General features: G+C 42.3%; 1 protein-coding gene across 16 annotated transcripts in view; it reads left to right on the top strand.

Annotated features, from left to right (window-relative positions):
- The window catches only part of dgkza (diacylglycerol kinase, zeta a), a 141606-nt gene that overhangs the window by 54621 nt on the left and 62613 nt on the right, over positions 1 to 24372 (top strand). For 2 of the 16 annotated variants that reach the window (XM_045689023.2, XM_045689027.2), the window contains exon 1: positions 12103 to 12367. The exons of 7 other annotated variants lie outside the window; for them this stretch is intronic. In XM_045689023.2, the coding sequence (XP_045544979.2) occupies positions 12254 to 12367 (114 nt within the window). In that variant the 5' untranslated portion in view covers positions 12103 to 12253. Of the gene's footprint in view, positions 1 to 12096; positions 12368 to 24372 lie in introns of those variants that run through there. 7 more of the 16 variants (XM_045689024.2, XM_014126414.3, XM_014126417.3 and 4 more) reach the window with 7 other exon arrangements.

Raw genomic sequence — 24372 nt, 5'->3', positions numbered from 1 at the left:
GTTACATTTGAAGGAAATGTTTTTCAAAGTTTTATTTTTATTTTATTGACTGTCTTGTTCTGTTAGCGCTGATACATCCTGTAGCCTGAAGGAAAAATGGAACCCTATTGGATAGAAATAACTGGTTAGATAACCAGACGGTCTCCAACTCTTCAATCATGTCTCATCTCTATCTGCCTAAAGCAATATTAGTCAGGGCAGTTCCATGTCTGCTCTTTAAATAGACAGATCATATGGTGGGTGGCCTCACAATGAATCAAAGGCGCTTATAACCACCTTTCTATTTGATCACTTTTTTGGTATTTTTATTGCTCATTACTAAATGTTTTTGTTCATGCATGATAAACATACATTGTGTGTCTCATTTTGTAACACCAATCAGATGAATCCTTTTAGTAAGCTTAAGAGATTGTATTAGTTATACAAAACCAATCGAATTAGGGTTTTCATTGTTAAACGAGACCTCATGATGTTTATTTATTTACCTCAACAATTGAGACTGTAACACTTGGGCCTGGTAGAGCTCAGTGCCAAACCCAGGATGGAAAGGAGACTCGCAAAGGACTCTAAATAGGCCAGGCAGGGAGAAATATCATGTTGCCTGTTTCGGAGGTCAGAGTGCTTCGTGGAGCAGGAAAGACCAACACAGTTAGGAGCAGAGGCCTCTACAACACGCCTTCATGCCATCTCCCTGGGGCCATCCGGCTCTTAGGGGCCTCTATCTATAATGGACATCAGCAGATGACCGCTCCTTACACTGCTTCTGGCCCCATTCCTCTTGTGTTTCTGTATGAGACACCCTGTGTTTTTCTTGTACAGACCCAACATCCTCTATCTCAGGGCTCTCCAACCCTGTTCCTGGAGAGCTACCCTTCTGTAGGTTTTCCTTTCAACCCCAGTTGTAACTACCCTGATTTCAGTTTATCAACCAGCTAATTATTAGAATCAGATGCACTAAATTAGGGTTGGAGTGAAAACGTCCAGGACGGTAGCTCTACAGGAACAGGGTTGGGAGAAACCTGCTCTAGCTATCCTCATCATCTTCTATCATAGTCCATACAAATATACATCTGTAAGGGCTTCATTTTACCACTAGGGGTCATATTTGACTCATGCTTATCTTTGCCTAAGCATTAGGATGTGTCATGTTTTGTCTTTGTCAGCCTACAGTATAATACTGAACCAGGAAATATACAGAGCTGTGAAAGTATTTCCCATCTTTCTATTTTTCTCTACTTTTGCATATTTGTTTTATACTGAATGTTATCAGATGTTCAACCAAAACCTAATATTAGATAAATGGAACCCAAGTGAACAAATAACACAGCAATTGCATACTTATTTCATTTATTTCATAAACAAAGTTATGCATCACCCAATGCGCACGTGTGAAAAAGTAATTGCCCCCTTACACTGGCTGTGCCACCTTTAGCAGCAATGACCCCAAACGCTTCTTGTAGTTGTTGATCAGTCTCTCACGTCACTGTGGAGGAATTTTGGCCCACCCTTCCATGCAGAACCACTTTAACTCAACAACGTTTGTGGGTTTTCAAGCATGAACCGTTCGTTTCAAGTCCTGACACATCTCGATTGGGATTAGGACTTTGACTAGGCCACATTAGCCTATGTCACAACAGAAATACATGTCGAGTCTTGGCGGGTAATATTAGACTGTAGACAACACATCCCAGCTCGACTGTCTCTGTGACCATCGTTCAGGATGCAGTACACGTGTCTTTTTGAATAGCATCATCACGTGCTTCACAGTACATGACCCCCAGATCATACGCACAACCGTTGGGGTTGATGTTTGCTTCCTCACAACATAAGCAGATCATGATTGCTAATAGATAAACATGTTGTTGGTTTCTGAGAATAATTTCAATACTTTTCCCACATATGGCCTGAGTGGCGGTGTTTTAGTTACAGTAATCATACAGTGAAACGCTGCTGTTAATGTGTCATAAAGGCCGGCAGGGGTTTTGAAGAACCGCGTTTCCACTCAACACACTATCTCATCTCAGACAGGAAGTACTGTCGCTACGGTTAAACCAACACATCACCAGGACTGTGTAAAGCAGACCAAAAACATTTTCAAGACTTACAGCAGGCAGATCAGTCATGACTTTCAATGCTGGATATTTCTGCAGGCTGACTGCAGTGCAGTAAACAACAGATGCATTCTCCTATAGAACATAATGAAAAGTCAACTTTTGAATAGTTTCTGTTGGGTGCTTCCCCTGCCATGAGGAACATTGGTGTCTTCTTTTCCTCATAGCTTACAATGCTGTTCCCACCTGGGAAGGTTTTTACATCTATCATGTGACGTGTTGATGAGCTACGTAATGTTGTTAGGTTGGAATGTAATATCCACATTTTAACGTCTCCTGAAGGATTGTTATTGACTAAATAGTTTAGTTTTTGCATTTTTATCATGCTGCAGACAGTCATTTTAGTTGTGTTGTCTTTGAGTCGTAAAGTATAATTCTGCTATTGCTACTGTGTTATGGGGCTAGTGTTAAGGAAATGCCCCAATCAATTATTACTCTAGTCTAGGTGCTGTCTGGCAGTAAATATCCTCTTTGTTTTCTCATTTCTATGCCCCCCCCCACCCCTCTCAGTGAGATATGATTTTAACCCCTTGCAGAGTGTAAATCTGTCTGGTAGTAGGATCTGTTACGAGCCTCTGTTACTCATCAAAGCCCCGGGCCAGGGCACTGTCACAGCTGGTGAGTGTAATCACTCTCCCTTGTAGCAGTGGGAGTCAGGTTAGATCTTCAATCCAATCAGAGCTCACTCTGAAAGGGCAGGCCTGACATCACCCTTTTCTCTCTCGATCGCTCTCTGACGCTGGAGGGACTGTAGCAGAGACGTAGAGACAGAGTTTAGGCTAACGGTGGCTACGTTGAGAACGCAGAACTAAGCCTCGCTTTGAAGTTTAAAATTGATGGACCACAGAACGTCTTCTACATGTGAATGTGCAAAAAGGCACATCAAAATGTATGACTTGGTGTGCACTATGCAGGGTTGGTTGGTTGATTCGATTTTCCAGTTTAAAAAAAACAACATATTATACAACAATAATAGTTCTTTATAATTATTGGGATATCTGCCTACAGTATATGGTCAACACCCTCCCTCCCTCCCCCACCCTGTCTACCCAGGCCTCGGTGGTAGCTACTTGTTTGTGTGGTGAGTCATGCCAACCTACGCCAGCCTCCATCACACTCTATACAGACCTGGGGTCACCAAGTCTGTTCCTCCTCCGTGCTCAAGGCCGCCTGTGCTGCTGTGAGTGACTCACTGCCTCTCTCCACTCCTTCCATTAAGAAGGTGATGGCCTAAAAACATATATTAGACCCTGGATACGCATTTCTGCAAATTGCAAACTGCAGGTGGAGAGGGTCCTGGTTTTGTGTTTCCATGACAACATATTTAAGTGACATCACAGCATCGATCAGACATAGTGGGCTTCTGAAAGACTCCGATCTCCAGTTAAAGAAGAATCGGAAGGTGAGAGCATTTGGACGAGGATGTTGTTCTGGAACTTTGTGAAGACTGGAGCTCATAGAGTTAGTGACTTCAGAAAGTATTCATACTCGTTGACTTTTCCACATTTTGTTATGTTGCAGCCTGAATTCAGAATGGATTAAATATATATATTTTTTCTCACCCATCTAGACACCATAATGACAAAGTGAAAGCATGTTTTTAGACATATTGAAAATGAAATAAATAGTTTTCACACCCTTGAGTCAATACTTTTGTAGAAGCACCTTTGACAGTCTCTTAAGAGCTTTCCACACCTAGATTGTGTAACATTTGCCCATTTATTCTTTAAAACATTCTTCAAGCTCCTGTTAAATTGGTTGTTGATCATTTCTAGACAACCACCTTCAGGTCTTGCCATACATTTTCAAGTAGATTTATGTCAAAACTGTAACTCAGCCACTCCGGAACATTCTATAAGGGCACAAGGCGAGACCCAGATGCAGAAACAGGAGGCAGATGGTTAAAGTCCAAGATGTTTATTAACAATCCAAAAGGGGTAGGCAAGAGAATGGTCATAGACAGGCAAAAGGTCAAAACCGGGAGGACTAGTAGAAGAGAATAGAAAAGTAGGAGCACGGGGGAAAAACACGCTGGTTGACTTGAAAATACAAGACGAACTGGCACAGAGAGACAGGAAACACAGGGATAAATATACCAGGGATTTTAAGCGCCACCGGCGGGGGGGGGCGGTGGAGACAATCACAAGGACAGGTGAAACGGATCAGGGTGTGACACATTCAGTGCCTTCTTGGTAAGCAACTCCAGTGCAGATTTGGCCTTGTGTTTTAGGTTATTGTCCTGCTAAAAGGTGAATTCAGCTCCCAGTGTGGTGGAAAGCAGACTGAAGCAGGTTTTCCTCTAGGATTTTGCCTGTCCTTAGCTCTATTCCATTTATTTTTTTATCCTGAAAAACTACCCTGTTAACGATTACAAGCATACCCATAACATGATCCAGCCACCATTGTGCTTGAAAATATGGAGAGTGTTACTCAGTAATATGTGTTGGATTTATCCCAAACAACACTTTTTTTTATTCAGGACAAAAAGTGAATTGCTTTGCCACATTTTTAGCAGTATTCCCTTGTTTCAAACAGGAGGCATGTTTTGGAATATTTTGTACTAGCTTCCTTTTCACTGTCAATTAGGTTAGTATTTTGGAGTAGCTACAATGTCAGTTTTCTCCTATCACAGCCATTAAACTCTTAACTTTTTTTAGTCACCATTGGTCTCATGGTGAAATCCCTGAACGGTTTCCTTCCTCTCCAGCAACTGAGTGAGGAAGGACGCTTGTATGTTTGTAGTGGCTGGATGTATTGATACACCATCCAAAGTATAATTAATAACTTAACCATGCTCAAAGGGAATTTCATTTTTTAAAATTATTATTATTATTATTTATTTTTTTACCCATCTATCAATAGGTTCCCTTCTTTGTGAGGCATTGGAAAACCTCCCTGGTCTTTGTGGTTGAATCTGTGGTTGAAATTCACTGCTTGACTGAGGGACCTTACAGATAATTGTATGTGTGGGGTACAGAGATGAGGTAATCATTAAAAAAAATCATGTTAAACACACTTGCACACAGAGTGAGTCCATGCAACTTATTATGTGATTTGCTAAGCACATATTTACTCCTGAATATATTTAACCTTGCCATAACAAAGGGGTTGAATACTTACTGACTCAAGACATTTTAGCTTTGACATTATGGGGTAATATGTGTAGGCCATTGCAATCAGTTTTAAATTCAAGCTGTACTACAACAAAATGTGGAAAAAGTCAAGGGTTGTGATAATACTTTCTGAAGGCACTGTATAGAATCTTCTCTAGAAGTTTAATATCTCCCGTTTTCTAGAAACCTCTTTGTTGAGTAACTCTTTGAAGGAGACTCTGGGCATTGCCTTGGGAGTCATAGGATGCATCAGCTCCATAGTGACCTCCATAGTAGCCTCTGCTTTGCCCAGTGACTGCCTTCATCCTTCCAGGTCATCTGGGCGGGGCCTGTGGATGAGCTGATTGCTCATGGGACAGTGTAAGTTCTACGACCCGCTGGGTCTTTTGGCTGAATTCAGTCGGTGCATCGCCTCCATACTCTGCAGTTCTTCAAGAGGAACAAGCCAGACTCGACAACGATTCAATCAACCTCCTGCTAACAGTTCTGTCCAGAGACTGTACTTTGTTGTTATGAGACCCTATAATTGTGATTCTATAATGTAATTCTATGATGAAAACAACCTCTATCCTATCTGCTCAATGTTGACCAGTCTGAAATGACCAGATAGGTGTGTAAGCAACACAGTGTTCATTTCTTGCACCAACACTCGCACTTGTCTTTTCTTACTAGCAGTGACTTTGCTGATTAGTCATTTTTCCTGAATGAAGTAGTTATGATATGTGGTGTCTCACCTTGCTACCTTAAAGGACAGTTCCTCCACTTTTCAACCTCGTATTCATCATCTCCAGCACCATACCAGTGTCTACATATGTGAAAACGGCACATTTCTGTGGTTAAAAAGACGAGAAGAAAAGTCCTAAAAAATGCTTCTCTGTGACACAACAGGGTAGGATTAAAAGTTAGAAAAAGATTTTCAAAACCTGCAACAAGTTTCTAGCAAGAGGGATGGTATTTTCTTGCTCCCCATGACACCATGTCATCGTGTATAACTTTATAAATGTATATATCTTTTCTACAAAATGTAGAAACGCGCTGTTTTTACAAATGTAGACAATGGAATTGTGCTGGAGTAATGAAAATGAGATTGAAAAGTGGTGGAGTTGCTCTTTTAAGAGGAATGCACTAACTGTAAGTCGCTCTAGATAAGAGTGTTTGCTAAATGACTAAAATGCTGTTTTATTTCCCTATTCTCACTTAAAATAAAAGTCCTCATCCTTAATATTGCACTGCTACCATCTTGTCTTGCTTCCTCACCGAATCCACCACTACAAGGGTACCCCATCACAAAACATTCTCCTTTGACATTTGTGTTTCTTCCTGTGTGAGAACACAAGACACCTGGATATCTCAATTTAATTTTGTTAAATCGTATGACTTATATTAGTGACAGTATCTTCCTAGCTTCTCCTTATTTAGCACAGTGCACACCCCACCACAGCAATGCAGGTGTCAGCTTCAACAAGCCTCTCACTAAAGGTTACAGGAAGAGGGCATGCAATGGGACATGAAACGATCACTTTTGATTTCCAGTAAATGAACTCAATACAGCATAGTAGAGTATGTATTCCTCCATTCGCCCACAGTGCAGCCGAGCCCTGTTTGATATGGAGAAGGTGTTTCAGTTCAGCTGTTTGTGGCCTTGTGCTCTAAAGCAGTGGAGGCTAAACGTCCTTCCTGGCTGTCAGCATCAGGGCTGTCAAGGGTGCAGTCTGAGTGTGCGTGTGGTCAGCCCACATGGCGCTACACTGTGGTACGGTCTTACTCATCAGCCAAAACAGCTCTGGTCGCACAGAGCAGGCATATGAGACTGAGTGTCAGTTTACCAGAGGTGAGACATGAGTTGGTTGAGTTCTCTCGCTCCTCGTGGCCGATGTGAGCAAAACGTTTAAACAGGTTAACGATCAGACTGAATACCAGGGCATGTTCTCAAAGCTGGCAAGTGTCTAAACAGATATTTTCAATCTATCCTTGTCCCAGTCTGTAATCTCAACATGTTTCAAGCTGACCACCATTGTCCCTGTTCCCAAGAGCTCCAAGGTAACCTGCCTAAATGACTATCGCCCTGTATCACTGACATCTGTAATTATACAGTACTTTGAAAGGCTGGTCATGACACACATCAACACCATAATCTCAGACACCCTAGACCCGCTCTCATTCACATAGCACCCCAACAGATCCACAGATGACGCAATCTCAATTGCACCTGGAAAAGAGGGGAAATAACTGTAAGAATGCTGTTCATAGACTACAGCTCAGCATTTAACACCATAGTCCCCTCCAAGCTCATCACCAAGCTAGTTGACCCGGGAACTGAACCCCTCCCTCTGCAACTGGATCCTGGACTTCCTGACGGACCGGCCCCAGGTGGTGAGGGTAGGCAACAACACTTCCGCCACGCTGACCCTCAGCACGGAGGCCACTCAGGGGTGTGTGCTTAGTCCCCTCCTGTACTCCCAGTTCACCCACGACTGCGTGGCCACGCACTACTCCAACACCATCATCAAGTTTGCTGACGACACGACAGTGGTAGGCCTGATCACCGACGGCGATGAGTCTGCTTACAGGGAGGAGATCAGACTTAGCAGTGTGGTGCCAGGACAACAACCTCTCCCTCAACGCCAGTAAGACCAAGGAGCTGATAATGGAGCGGGTGCTGTTGTGGAGTGAGTCGAGAGTTTCTTGGCGTCCACATCATTTAGGACTTATCATGGTCCACACACACCCGCACTGTCGTGAAATGGGCACGGCAGTGCCCCTTCCCTCTCAGGAGGCTGAACATTTTTGGCATGGGCCCTCGGGATCCTCAAAAAGTTATACAGCTGCACCATCGAGAGCATCTTGACTGGCTGCATCACCGCTACAGTTGAAGTCGGAAGTTTACATACACAAACTAGTTTTTCAACCATTCCACAAATTTCTTGTTAACAAACTATAGTTTTGGCAAGTCGGTTAGGACATCTACTCTGTGCATGACACAAGTCATTTTTCCAACAATTGTTTACAGACAGATTATTTCACTTATAATTCACTGTATCACAATTCCAGTCGGTCAGAAGTTGACATACACTAAGTTGACTGTGCCTTCAAACAGCTTGGAAAATTCCAGAAAATGATGTCTTGGCTTTAGAAGCTTCTGATAGGCTAATTGACATCATTTGAGTCAATTCGAGGTGTACCTGTGGCTGTATTTCAAGGCCTACCTTCAAACTCATTTGCTTGACAAAATGGGAAAATCAAAAGAAATCAGCCAAGACCTCAGAAAAAAATGGTAGACCTCCACAAGTCTGGTTAATCCTTGGGAGCAATTTCCAAACGCCTGAAGGTACCACGTTCATCTGTACAAACAATAGTACGCAAGTATAAACACCATGGGACCACGCAGCCCTCATACCGCACAGGAAGGAGACACGTACTGTCTCCTAGAGATGAACGTTCTTTGGTGCGAGATGTGCAAATCAATCCCAGAACAACAGCAAAGGACCTTGTGAAGATGCTGGAGGAAACCGGTACAAAAGTATCTATATCCACAGTAAAACGAGTCCTATATTGACATAACCTGAAAGGCCGCTCAGCAAGGGAGAAGCCACTGCTCCAAAACCGCCATAAAAAAGGCAGACTTTGGTTTGTAACTGCACATGGGGACAAAGATCGTACTTCTTGGAGAAATGTCCTCTGGTCTGATGAAACAAAAATAGAACTGTTTGGTCATAATGACCATCGTTATATTTGGAGGAAAAAGGGGGAGGCTTGCAAGCCGAAGAACACCGTCCCAACCGTGAAGCACGGGGGTGGCAGCATCATGTTGTGGGGGTTGGCAGCATCATGTTGTGGGGGTGCTTTGCTGCAGGAGGGACTGGTGCACTTCACAAAATAGATGACATCACTAGGCAGGAAAATTACGTGGATATATTGAAGCAACATCTCAAGACATCAGTCAGGAAGTTAAAGCTTGCTCGCAAATGGGTCTTCCAAATGGACAATGACCCCAAGCGTACTTACAAAGTTGTGGCAAAATGGCTTAAGGACAACAAAGTCAATGTATTGGAGTGGCCATCACAAAGCCCTGACCTCAATCCTATAGAAAATATGTAGGCAGAACTGAAAAGGTGTGTGCGAGCAAGGAGGCCTACAAACCTGACTCAGTTACACCAGCTCTGTCAGGAGGAATGGGCCAAAATTCACCCAATTTATTGTGGAAGGCTACCCAAAACGTTTGACCCAAGTTAAACAATTTAAAGGCAGTGCTTCCAAATACGAATTGAGTGTATGTAAACTTCTGACCCACTGGGAATGTGATGGAAAAAATAAAAGCTGAAATAAATAATTCTCTCTACTATTATTCTGACATTTCACATTCTTAAAATAAAGTGGTGATCCTAACTGACCTAAGACAGGGAATTTTTACTAGGATTAAATGTCAGGAATTGTATAAATATATTTTGCTAAGGTGTATGTAAACTTGCAACTGTGTGTGTGTGTGTGTGTGTGTATATACGTATTACTCACACACACTACATTAACACACATATATGCAGACACAACACAAACATATTAGGCACACACACACACTCATCATTTGCTGCTGCTACTCTGTTATTTATTTTACTCGTATTATTATCTATCCTGATGCCTAGTCACTTTACCCTGCCTTCATGTATATACAGTATCTACCTGAAATACCTTATACCTCTGCACATTGATCTGGTACTGGTACTCCCTGTATATAGCTACATTCTCATGTATTTTGTTTTGTTCCTCTTGTGTTACTATTTTAAACTCTGAACTTCACAGTTCAGCCTGGAATCGAACCAGGGTCTGTACTGACGCCTCTAGCACTGAGATGCAGTGCCTTAGACCGCTGCACCACTCGGGAGCCCAGTACATACCGCACTCTACCATGAGACTTCATCACTGGAAAAGATAAACAGTTGAGTACGATATCATTTAAATGGTTACAAACAGTGTTGCCAAACAATTATTATTTATTGAAGAAAAAAAAATGTTGGAATAAAAATGGTCGGTGTTAAAGGTCTAAACGTGTAAACGCCTATTCTTTTTCTTCGCGTATGCTGTAACTTAAACCCTATTTCACATCATCTGAGGTTTTTGTGTTGTACCTGCCATCGGTTGAGACATAGCATGCTCTTGAATACAGGGTGGGTGTCATTTCAGTCATAGAAATATAATTAAAAGAATCAAGCTATCGATTGAGACAACGGCAATTTAGCTGGTACACCATTGACATTTTAATTGGATTTAAATTGTAACTTATATTTACTACCACAAAGATGACCGCCGGTCCACCCACTGTTGAATGTCAACTTAAATGGTCATGTCTATTATATTATCTATGATTTCAATAGGTTTCCTATGGAGGATTGACGGTATATTTTAAAACATCTCTTGGTGGTACCATTTGTATAGGGCAAAGGATTATGGACCAGGCAAGGCTTCTGATCTGATGTTGGATCAAAGGGTCACTGGTCCAGTCTGGTGGTACCATTTGAAAGTTGAAATTTTAAAATGTTATTCCCATTTTAGTACATTTATCAGCCAAAACATGACACCCACCTTGTATTCAAGAGCGTGTTGTTTCTCAACCGATGGCGGTCACAACATAAAAACCTAAGATGATGTTAAACAGGGTCTAAGCTACAACATATGTGAATATAAAAAAAATCTAATTTTCTATTAAAAAAAATTATAATCTAAGTTTAAAAAATGTGTGTAAAAAAAGTTTTTTTTCAGAAATTATAAAGTAGTTTGACAACCCTGTATGTAAGCTTGTAAATGTATTCAATCTTAACCGTTTCTCTTTTCCAGTGATGAGGACATGGTTGTCTCATGGTATGGTGGGGTATGAAAATGGGTCAACTTTGAGCATCTTTATCTCGTGGTTCATAAGGATAGCGTAGCTAACAAATTGTCAGCCAACATAAGGTGTAACTTAACTTATTTGAAAAGTCATTACTATATTACATTGTTAAACATTTTCTTAAAATGTGTCATTAGTTAGTTCAATTCATTTGTATTCGCTCTCGTCGGACTCCGGCTGCATATTTTCCGCCATTTTTCTTCAAATCTGAAAAACGTTGTGAACCCATGCCCATTTTCTGAAGAATTGCATTATGGGCCCTAAAAGTACGTAAATAGTGTCCTCTGCGTGTATACTTAGTATTTTGGCTAATTTAGTACGACATCCGGGAGCTTTTGGCATACTACTATATCCATACTATGACCAAAAAGCATACTATATACTAAATTCACGTCACAAGTAGGACGGTTAGTATGAGTATTTGAACACAGCTATAGTCTTACATGTGCCAGCTAATACAGTGTGTTAACCGTACTAAATGTGATTTGTCCGCATTTGGTAAATTTATGTTTGTCCCACATGAGACGCTGCAGCCAATTTTACTTCCTCAAAATCCCCAGAATGAATCTAAGATAACTCAAGAAATCTGTAATTCATTTTGACTCTTTTGCCGAGGACGCTTTAGTTGTGAAATTTTACATCTAACTAAGGTGTTTGGTGCAGTATTTCTCAAGATTTTCTTTTTTGCAAAGTGTTGGATAGAGAGCAATCACCGCAGCTGTTCACCTCATATTAGTGGTCAATTGAACATCATCATATCAAAACCCAACCTTCATTTACCCGTTGTGACGCACAGATTCTCCAAACTCAGTTTTAGATGAGACTTTATGACAAATTATCCTATTTACACTTTGTAATGAATTTTGTCGCTAGAATAACTAACTGTTTCTGACTCATCGACGCCACAGGCTGTTTTCAAAGGTATTCGTTGCTTTTTTTAAGGCAACATTAAAACCCGTGTGTGTCTGTGCATTCAGTTTACGTATGTATGATCGAGCATTAACACTCAAGTAAACGGCTCATCAAGGAGCTGTGAACTCTATTACCAGAGTTATTTTAGTGTAACCGTTCACCCCCACCCCGCCTCTGACACTCCCCCTCCAACAAGTCTGCCTCGGCTGCCTGGCTGTGACACACATTCTCCCCACATGAATCGCTCTGTTGCTCGCTCTCTTTCTCTCTCTCTCTCACGGGCCACACATGGACTAAAAGTTAGACAAGCTGGGAAAAGGCGTGGATGGTCATTTATCTGCTTCCATCAGGTTGTATTTTGATTTTGAATCAACTATTTAATTTACTTGTGTATGCTGTGGTCTTGCCAAATATGTTGTTATTGCTTATACTCTTTCTAATGCAGTACTGTATCTTTTTGTCCCTTGAGGGCTTCAGTTGGTGTGGATATAGTGTAGCAGTGTATAGTGTTTTTCTGCTGTTTGATTTTCCACACGAGGCTGTACGCTGCCAGAGAAGGGTTTGTTGATAGAACAGAGGCATTGTGGTGGAAAAACAAGTGTTTGGACAAATGATAAAGCTGTCTGATTGTGCTCTTTGAAGGGTGCCACTCACTCTGTCACTCTTGAATGTTTTGGGAGGTTCTCTACAATTCACATTGATTATCATGTATTTTCTGGGAACAGCTTAGGAAATACAGCCAGAGTAAGAACAGCTGTTGTGTATACTGGTTCATAGTCTAAGGCTGAGATTTTCAGTCCTAACATTCCATTTTGCCTTTTTCTTTGTGAGTTGTAGTTGAGAAGACGTGTACAGACCTGTTTTTTGTACAGTTATATATTTGAAAAAAGACATTGAAATTGCTTAATTTACTCTTAATGAAATGACACTGTACTCAGAGGGAAAAATACATTTGGTTAGTTTTAAACTGTACACCCTGTCAAGACAGAGGGGTTTTGTGCATTACATAAACCATATTTGTTTTTCATTAAGCGAGTTCAAAAACAATTACCAACGGTGAAGTTGGTTGCCAACCATTTGCATTCAAAGGAAACTGGCTATATCTGGTTGTACTGTGCTGAAATAGATCTTGGCTTTCTCTGAAAGATGGACAGTATTAGGCGAGAGATCCATTGTACCTTTTCCCAGGAGCCCCTAGCAGTTTGGCTGTGTAGGGTTCGATGACAGACAGACAGACAGAGACAACTTTGGACTTGCAGTGGCATTGTTTTCCCACACTGATCAACAGACCAGGGGGCATTATCACTCGGTCCGCCTCTCCTCGTTCCGCCTCTACAGTTCATATTACATTTCAGAGCATGGTAATCTGTGGAAATACCAGACTCTGTGTGTACTAAGTGTGGTATCTGACACAAATCAACTGTCATCCATGTGCAGCAGCAGATGTTTGGTGACGGTGTTTCCAAGAATGACAGGGGCTGGTCTCAGACATGCACAACGGGCCTGTAAGGGCAACGTTTGTACCTCATGATACTCATTTTAGGGTTACGCCATAAGGTATGCGTGTAATGTAGGCTAACCTAGAACAGCTGTGGAGTAGTGTACACGACATTGGGGAAATGTCTTGAAAAAAAATGGTATTGTAAAAGAGATGTAACAAAGTGATGTGAAATAACCTGCTGATAGATTACAATCCAATTAGGGTAATCATGTGGAAAATGTAAATTACTCAATGTTCTTTTGACTAATTGTGACTAATTGTGCATTTGTATGGGCATTGAGAAAGGTAGGAAAGATCAGTATTTTAGAACTGCAGCCTACAGTAGTTGTTAAAGAGTAGGAGAGTCAGTGTAATGATATCATGGCTATGTTCATCAAGCATACAGGCACATAGGAAAACATCAATATACAGTACCAGTCAAAGGTTTGGACACACCTACTCATTCCAGGGTTTTTCTTTATTTTTACTATTTTCGAGATTGTAGAATAGTAGTGAAGACATCAAAACTATGAAATAACACATATGGAATCATGTAGTATGCATTTTGGTTAACAAATCAAAATGTAGTTTATATTTGAGATTCTTCAAAGTAGCCACCCTTTGCCTTGATGACAGCTTTGCACCGTCTTGGCATTCTCCCAACCAGCGTAATGAGGTAGTCACCAGGAATGCATTTCAATTAACAGGTGTGCCTTCTTAAAGGTTAATTTGTGGAATTTATTTCCTTCTTAATACATTTGAGTCAGTCAGTTGTGTTGTGACAAGGTAGGGGTGGTATACAGACGATAGCCCTATTTGGTAAAATACCAAGTCCATATTATGGCAAGAACAGCTCAAATAAGCAAAGAGAAACGACAGGCCAGCATTACTTTAAGACATGAAGGTCAGTCAATCTGGAAAATTTGAAGAACTTTGAACGTTTCTTCAAGTGCAGTCACAAAAACCATCAAGCGCTATGATGAAACTGGCTCTCATGAGGACTGCCACAGGAAAGGAAGTCCCCGAGTTACCTCTGCTGCAGAGGATAAGTTCATTAGAGTTACCAACCTCAGAAATTGTAGCCCAAATACATGCTTCAGAGTTCAAGTAACAGACACATCTCAACATCAACTGTTCAGAGGAGACTGCGTGAATCAGGCCTTCATGGTCGAATTGCTGCAAAGAAACCACAACTAAAGGACACCAATAATAAGAAGAGACTTGCTTGGGACAAGAAACATGAGCAATGGACATTAGACCGGTGGAAATCTGTCCTTTGGTCTGATGAGTCCAAATTTGAGATTTTTGATTCCAACCCCCGTGTCTTTGTGAGACACAGAGTAGGTGAAAGGATGATCTCCGCATGTGTGGTTCCCACCGTGAAGCATGGTGGAGGAGGTGTGATGGTGTGGGGGTGCTTTTCTGATGACAATGTCTGTGATTTATTTAGAATTCAAGGCACACTTAACCAGCATGGCTACCACAAAATTCTGCAGCGATACGACATCCCATCTGGTTTGCGCTTCGTGGAACTATCATTTGTTTTTCAACAGGACAATGAGCCAACACACCTCCAGGCTGTGTAAGGGCTATTTGACCAAGAAGGAGAGTGATGCATCAGATGACCTGGCAACCAATCAGCCAACCTCAACCCAATTGCCTTGATTTGGGATGAGTTGGACCGCAGAGTGAAGGAAAAGCGGTCCCACATATGCTCAGACTGTTGGAAAAGCATTCCTCATAAAGCTGGTGGAGAGAATGCAAAGAGTGTGCAAAGCTGTCATGGCAAAGGGTGGCTACTTTGAAGAATCTAATATATCTTAAATATATTTTCATTTCTTTAACACTTTTTTTGGTTACTACATTTGTTATTTCATAGTTTTGATGTCTTCCCTATTATTCTACAATGTAGAAAATAGTAAAAAATAAAGAAAACCCCTTGAATGAGTAGGTGTTCAAACTTTTGACTGGTACTGTATATATACAAACATCAGTATATGTACAGTTGAAGTCGGAAGTTTACATACACCTTAGTCAAATACATTTAAACTCAGTTTTTCACATTCCTGACATTTAATCCTAGTAAGAATTCCCTGTCTTAGGTCAGTTAGGATCACCACTTTATTTTAAGAATGTGAAATGTCAGAATAATAGTAAAGTGATTTATTTCAGCTTTTATTTCTTTCGTCACATTCCCAGTGGGTCAGAAGTTTACATACTCATTTGGTAGCATTGCCTTTAAATTGTTTAACTTGGGTCAAATGGTTCGGGTAGCCTTCCACAAGCTTCCCACAATAAGTTGGGTGAATTCTGGCCAATTCCTCCTGACAGAGCTGGTGTAACTGAGTCAGGTTTGTAGGCCTCCTTGCTCACACACGCCTTTACAGTTTTGCCCACAACTTTTCTATAGGGTTGAGGTCAGGGCTTTGTGATGGCCACTCCAGTACCTTGACTTTGTTGTCCTTAAGCCATTTTGCCACAACTTTGGAAGTATGCTTGGGGTCATTGTCCATTTGGAAGACCCATTTGCGAGCAAGCTTTAACTTCCTGACTGATGTCTTGAGATGTTGCTTCAATATATCCACATATTTTCCCATCCTCATGATGCCATCTATTTTGTGAAGTGCACCAGTCCCTCCTGCAGCAAAGCATCCCCACAATATGATGCTGCCACCCCCGTGCCTCACGGTAGGGATGGTGTTCTTTGGCTTGCAAGCCTCCCCAATTTTTCTCCAAACAGAATGATGGTCATTATGGCCAAACAGTTCTATTTTTGTTTCATCAGACCAGAGGACATATCTCCAAGAAGTACGATCTTTGTCCCCATGTGCAGTTGCAAACCATAGTCTGGCTTTTTCATGGCGGTTTTGGAGCAGTGGCTTCTTCCTTGCTGAGCGGCCTTTCAGGTTATGTCGATATAAGACTCGTTTTACTGTGGATATAGGTCCTTTACTGTTGTTCCGGGATTGATTTTCACTTTTCGCACCAAAGAACGTTCATCTCTAGGAGACAGAACACGTCTCCTTCCTGAGCGGTATGATGGCTGCGTGGTTCCATGTTGTTTATACTTGCGTACTATTGTTTGTACAGATGAACGTGGTACCGTCAGGCTTTTGAAAATTGCTCCCAAGGATGAACCAGACTTGTGAAGGTCTACAATTCTTTTTCTGAAGTCTTGGCTGATTTCTTTTGATTTTCCCATGATTTCAAGTGAAGAGGCACTGAGTTTGAAGGTAGGCCTTGAAATACATCCACAGGTACATCTCCAATTGACTCAAATTATGTCAATTAGCCTATCAGAAGCTTGTAAAGCCATGACATCATTTTCTGGAATTTTCCAAGCTGTTTAAAGGCACAGTCAACTTAGTGTATGTAAACTTCTGACCCACTGGAATTGTGATACAGTGAATTTTAAGTGAAATAATCTGTCTGTGAACAATTGTTGGAAAAATTACTTGTGTCATGCACAAAGTAGATGTCCTAACCGACTTGCCAAAACTATAGTTTGTTAACAAGAAATTTGTGGAGTGGTTGAAAAACAAGTTTTAATGACTCCAACCTAAGTTTATGTAAACTTCCGACTACAACTGTACATAGTGAACTCGTACACATTGTAAATATGAAAATAGAAGAAAGTATTTCAGAACGTGACCTACCGCTTGCATAACAATATCAGGCTGGGAAGAATTGATGTTCGCAATCTTCCCCTATCTGCAAGCATGACCAATGGCATAACACCTTATTGATTAACCAACCAATAGAAATACCTAAAAATCAGATAAATGCACTGAGTGTACATAACATTAAGAACACCTTCCTGATATTGAGATGCACCCCTTTTTGCCTTAAGAACAGCCTCAATCTGTCAGGGTATGGACTGCAAGGTGTCGAAAGTATTCCACAGGGATGCTGGCCCATGTTGACTCTAATGCGTTGGCTGGATATCCTTTGGGTGGTGGACCATTCTTGATACACACGGGAAACTGTTGAATTAGGAAAAACCCAGCAGCGTTGCAGTTCTTGACACACTCAAACCGGTGCGCCTGGCACCTACTACCATACCCCGTTCAAAGGCACTTCAATCTTTTGTCTTGCCCATTCACCCTCTGATTGGCACACATACACAATCCGTGTCTCAAGGCTTAAAATCCCTTCTCTTTACACTGATTGAAGTGGATTTAACAAGTGACATCAATAATGGATCATAGCTTTCACCTGGTCAGTCTATGCCATGGAAAAAGCAGGAGTTCCTAATGTTTTGGACACTCAGTGTATAGGCATACTGACTGAGTACTAAACTGGAGATAGGGGGATAACAATCAAATTATGGTGAACAATAACCATCACTGATACTGCTTTTTTAGTGCTAACTGCTGCCTTGAGCCATTGATCAGAGTTCAGCCCTGTGTTATCCTGCCCTTTGTTGTCCTGTGCTGAGTGACACCACAGTGTAGGGGAAAGGATTATGGACCAGGCCAGGATTCTGCTCTTATCCTGGACCGATGGGTCACTGGTCCAGTCTGTCTGCCCATTCTGTCTAGTTTGTGAGAAACCTCACTTGCCCTCTGCTACAGATAAGCAGTTGAAATTTCCCTCCATAAATTACAGTAGCCGGTGCTATGCGCCATGCTAGCAATGTTGACATGGCTGTGGAAATAGTGTGCTCTCTGAGCTCCCATCAGGCTGTGCCAGCTAGCCAGGCTGTTCCAGTGCCTCCCTCCCTGTAGTGTTGTGCTGAAGCTCAATGAATGGATGTTTATGTCAAGGGAGGGAGAGAGGAGACAGACCTATATAGGGATGGAGAGAGGAGACATGTAGAGCACAGAGCACTACGTTTGTGAAATCAGCCTACGGTGCGTCATTTCTGCAATCTGAATTATTCCTCTCCATATCTGTCAACAGACCTTCAGGCAATATTTCAGTTCACTGCACATCCATTATGTAAGGGTAGCTTAGTTATTTGACACTGTCCTAGAGGACGACCTAGCCTGGGAGAGTTGACGCAGTCTAGATCAGGCATTTTCTAAGGGGCTTTCTAGGACACGTCCAAGTCTCCCTCTCCACAGGGGGATTCATCATCAAGACAAGTTCCCTCAGAGGATCTAAGGGAGATGTATGCATAGACGTGCCAAGACGGTGACATTTTATTTTTGATTACAGTGGAAGGAAAAGTATACATTTATGGACGCGCTGTAAGCTCCATTATCCTCATAACATTGGAGTGTTTACCAAACCGAGGGCAGCAGCATGAAGGCTTCGTTCTTGACAGTCCCTATTATCACGCACTATGCGACGCTGGAGGACAAGAGCTCCATGGCAAAAAATTTTCCTACTGACCTTTTGTACGTTTTACATGTAAATATTTAATTGAATAGGCTAGTTATGGTGATATTTTCCAGTGCTGGTATTTGCTGTCTGTAAACCCCCCCCACTTCTCTTTTCCCATGGAGGATAAAACGCTCAACTGTTTTTCTCTGCTGTCGCATCAACTTCTCCGCAGAAAGGAAAGTCAATAATCTACTAATTACTAAGAGTAAGACATTCTGACTCAACGTTGGGCTCACAGCAGAGTGACTTCATTTGCAGGTTGAATTGAGGTTTTTCTGTCAAAACAGTGCCTTAGAGCTGGGCTCGAGGCCTAAGGTCCATAACTCGGAATGGAAACAAAAACAGTCCTCTGTTTCTCAGGTCCGCTGGTAAACACACTGTAACCTCATTTCTTTTTACTGACACTCCCTCTCGACTCCATTCTCTCACACCATACTGTCAACATGTTTCAGGCTCACTCTGAGCACAGCTCGCATACGGCACTGTACTGCTTCTTTGCAGGGACGTTTTAAAGCTACCACAGTGAGAGGGACTTCATTTTTTTGGTTAATCCGTTTTGTGACATATTGAAACGTTAGAAAGGAGCCTCTTCATGGAAACAACTCAATATATATTTTTTTCCTAAACATTTCAGTGCACTTACGATACGGTTCACGTTTAGGCTGCTTCTCTCTGAGGGTACCTTGAATGGATTAGTGTACATTTGTTTGTAACCGATTTGGTGATTTAACTCCTGCATTTGTGGAACCTTAATGGGGCAACTAATCACTTTCAGCTGCTTTAGGTGATTGGGTAAATCCTAAGGCATGTGCAATGTATCACAGCAGCAGGCTTAACAAGACCCATTCAGATCTCCCTCAGTTCAAATAACATCACTCTACTGAGGGTCATAACAACGCCATAACATTTACAGTACAACTGTAGATGTGATTACACTCGTCCCTTGCCACACAGGTAGTCCCCCTAGATGCAGCTTGGTTTGAGGCATGACGCTTTGTTAGAATCTGGTACTGTCGATCTCATTTACATTCGCCCCTGCGGTATTAATACATTTAACAGACCAGGAAGTCCAGATCGATCAGGAGCCGGAGCAGTGGGGGCACACACTTGGCCTGATGCCCATCCCTAACCCAGGCACATTGACCTGGATGATGGCTCCATGATACCGGCCTCATTGGAGCACGCCTCAGTAATCTAGAGGAACAGGTGGTTACCCAGCTCCGACTGGGTTGATGAGCTGGTGGGCTTATGCCTCAACCCAGCATGCATGGAGAGCTACCCTCCTATTGGTTTTCACTCCAACCCACGTTGTAACTAACTTGATTCAGCTTAACAACTGGCTAATTATTAGAATGAGCTGCGCTATATTAAGGTTGGAGTGAAAACCGACAGGACGGTAGCACTCCAGCACAGGGTTAGAGATGCCTGGTCTATGGTCTAGGAGGGAGATGTCTTTCTGTCTCTCTCTTTCTCTCCCCACCCGTTCTCTCTCTCACTGGTGCACACACACACTCTCTCTACCTCTCTATCTGTGAGGCATAGCAGGAGGTTGTCTCTTTTGACTATTATCTGTGATGTGTACATGTGGAGCCTGGCGGGATGCAGCGGGAGGCAGCAGCAGCGAGAGAGCAGCCAGGGGGATATAAACAGAGGGGGTGCTATAAATAGCCCAGTACTCTTCCTGTCCCACGTCACATTCAGTTGAAGTCGGAAGTTTACATACACTTAGGTTGGAGTCATTAAAACCCGTTTTTCAACCACTCCACACATTTCTTGTTGACAAACTATAGTTTTGGCAAGTCTGTTAGGACATCCACTTTGTGCAATTTGTGTAATTTTTCCAACAATTGTTTACAGACAGATTATCTCACTTCTAATTCACTGTATCACAATTCCAGTGGGTCAGAAGTTTCCAATACACTAAGTTGACTGTGCCATTAAACACCTCGGAAAATTCCAGAAAATGGTGTCATGGCTTTAGAAGCTTCTGATAGGCTAATTTACATAATTTGAGTCAATTGGAAATGTACCTGTGGACATATTTCAAGGCTTACCTTCAAACTCAGTGCCTCTTTACATCATGGGGAAATCAAAAGAAATCAGCCAAGACCTCAGGAAAAAAATTGTAGACCTCCACAAGTCTGGTTTATCCTTGGGAGCAATTTTCAAACGCCTGACGGTACCACGTTCATCTGTACAAACAATAGTATGCAAGTATAAACACCATGGGACCACGCAGCCATCATACTGGAAGGAGATGTATTCTGTCTTCTAGAGATGAACGTACTTTGGTGCGAAAAGTGCAAATCACTTGCAAGCCGAAGAACACCATCCCAACCGTGAAGCATGGGGGTGGCAGCATCATGTTTTGGTGGTGCTTTGCTGCAGGAGGGACTAGTGCATTTCACAAAATAGATGGCATCATGAGGATGGGAAAATATGTGGATATATTGAAGCAACATCTCAAGACATCAGTCAGGAAGTTAAAGCTTGCTCGCAAATGGGTCTTCCAAATGGACAATGACCCCAAGCATACTTCCAAAGTTGTGGCAAAATGGCTTAAGGACAACAAAGTCAATGTATTGGAGTGTCCATCACAAAGCCCTGACCTCAACCCTATAGAAAAGTTGTGGGCAGAACTGAAAAGGCATGTGCGTGCAAGGAGGCCTACAAACCTGACTCAATTACACCAGCTCTGTCAGGAGGAATGGGCCAAAATTCTAACTTATTGTGGGAAACTTGTGGAAGGCTACCCGAACCATTGATCCAAGTTAAACAATTTAAAGGCAATGCTACCAAATACTAATTGAGTGTAAACTTCTGACCCACTGGGAATGTGATTCTCTCTAATAAATCATTCTGACATGTCACATTCTTATAATAAAGGGGTGATCCTAACTGACCAAAGACAAGGAATTTTTACTAGGATTAAATGTCAGGAGTTGTGTGAAACAGATTAAATGTATGTAAACTTCTGACTTCAACTGTGCACTACGTGATCGTCGAACATGTAATTCCAAAATCATGGGCATTAATGTGGAGTTGGTCCCCCCCTTTGCTGCTATAACGGTCTTCACTCTTCTGGGAAGGCTTTGCTGCTGGGACATGCTTCCATTCAGCCACAAGCATTACTGACATCGGGCACAGATGTTGGGCGATTTAGGTCTGGCTCACAGTCGGCATTCCAATTAATCTCAAAGGTGTTCGTGGGGTTGAGGTCAGGGCTCTGTGCAGGCCAATCAAGTTCTTCCACACCAATCTCGACAAACCATTTCTGTATTTACCTCACTTTGTGCACAGGGGCGTTGTCATGCTGAAACAGGAAAGGGACTTCTCCAAACTTTTGCCACAAAGTTAGAAACACAGTATCATATATGCTGTAGCCTTCATTGGAACTAAGGGGCCTAGCCTGAACCATGAAAAACAGCCTCAGACAATTATTCCTCCTCCACCAAAATTTACAGTTTACAGTCTATGCATTCGGGCAGGTAGTGTTCTCCTGACATCTGCCAAACCCAGATTTGTCAGTTAAACTGCCAGATGGTGAAGTGTGATTCATCACTCCAAAGAACGCGTTTCCACTGCTACGGAGTCCAATGACGGTGAGCTTTACACCACTCCAATCTACGCTTGGCATTGTGCATGGTGATCTTAGGCTTGTGTGCGGCAGCTTGGCCATGGAAACCCATTTCATGAAGCTCCAGACAAACAGTTCTTGTGCTGACGTTGCTATCAGAGGCAGTTTGGAACTTGGTAGTGAGAGTCTGTCCTTGGTTGCAACAATCTTTATGCGGTTCAGCACTCGGCAGTCCCGTTCTGTGAGCTTGTGTGGCCTACCACTTCACGACTGAGCCGTTGTTGCTCCTAGACGTTTCCACTTCACAATAATAGCACTTGCAGTTGTCCGGGGCAGCTCTAACAGGGCAAAAATTTGATGAACTGACTTGTTGGAAAGGTGGCATCCTATGACGGTGCCAGGTTGAAAGTCACTGAGCTCTTCAGTAAGGCCGTTTTACTACTAATGTTTGTCTATGGGGATTGCATGGCTGTGTGCTCGATTTTATACACCTATCAGCAATGGGTGTGGCCGAAATGGACAAATCCGCTAATTTGAAGGCGTGTCCACATACATTTGTGTATATAGTGTATCTAGCTACTCACTAATCTTCCACAGAGTAGAGTAGATCCCCAGTTCCTCCACCCTCATCTGATTCTGGTTCCCCATGTTGTCCCAGCAGTGTTGCTGTTAAGGTAGACTGATGTTGTGCACGCTATCCAGGTTAAGTGTCCAGTGTTAATACCACTGTCTGTGGTATTTGTTTAAATCTAAATCAGCACTTTGGATGGTGTTTTTCACCCCTCTTGTCACTTTGTCTCATTGAATGTTTAGTTGAAGTATATTTTTTATTTTATTTATTTAACCTTTATTTAACTATGCAAACCCTAACCAGGACGACACTGGGCCAATTGTGCGCCGCCCTATGGGACTCCCGATTACGGCCGGTTGTGATACAGCACGTGATCGAACCAGGGTCTGTAGGGACACCTCTAGTACAGCGACATAAACACTGCTGCATTGAAGATGAATTCCAAAAAAGGACCAATGGGGAAAAAAAAATAAACCTAAAGTCTAAATATATACTATGAATATAAAATGTAAATATATATTTAAATATCCCTGGCACTTTTGCATTCTATTCAAAGCGCCATACAAAGAGCCAACAATACCACACTGTAAGAGCCACAGCACAAGTACTTTTCTAAGGATGTACGCGCATGTGGTAATGCTCTGTGGTTTCATTTGGGTTTATATTTTGCCTGCACAATCCAGTATGGCGTTAGCATAATAACAGCTTCAAACACTGACTCCACTAGAGTACAGTATGTATACTTCAGCGATAAATGCCCTCCAGACCCCAGCTGTTATACTACCTGTCCCAGTCACATACAGTTCTGTATTATTCACAATACCTTTAATCTTTTGCTGCATTCCTCCATTTTACTTGCTAGGTTTTAGAGGGAGTAGAGGTACTGTAGGGGTTTTGTAACAACTGATGCTGGGTCAGTCTACACTCTGTTAGTCAAATTGTTTGTCACATGAGCCGAATACAACAGGTGTAGACCTTACAGTGAAATGCTTACTTACGAGCCCTTAACCAAAAGTGCAGTTTCAAAAAAAAACATTGACTCTGCCGGTACAGAGTCAATGTGCGGGGGCACCGGTTACAATGTAAATAGTCTGGGTAGCCATTTGACTAGATGTTCAGGAGTCTTATGGCTTGGGGGTAGAAGCTGTTTAGAAGCCTCTTGGACCTAGACTTGGCGCTCCGGTACCGTTTGCTGTGCGGTAGCAGAGAGAACGGTCTATGACTAGTTTGGCTGGAGTCTTTGACAATTTTTAGGGTCTTCCCCTGACATCGCCTGGTATAGAGGTCCTGGATGGCAGGAAGCTTGGCCCCAGTGATGTACTGGGCCGTTCGCGCTACCCTCTGTAGTGCCTTGATGTCAGAGGCAGAGCAGTTGCCATTCCAGGCAGTGATGCGACAA

The sequence above is a fragment of the Salmo salar genome, chromosome 11 (genome assembly GCF_965601325.2).
Source record: "Salmo salar chromosome 11, fSalSal1, whole genome shotgun sequence".
Lineage (NCBI taxonomy): Eukaryota > Metazoa > Chordata > Actinopteri > Salmoniformes > Salmonidae > Salmo > Salmo salar.
Note: the sequence above shows the minus strand (reverse complement) of the source record. Positions and strands in the feature narration are given on the sequence as shown.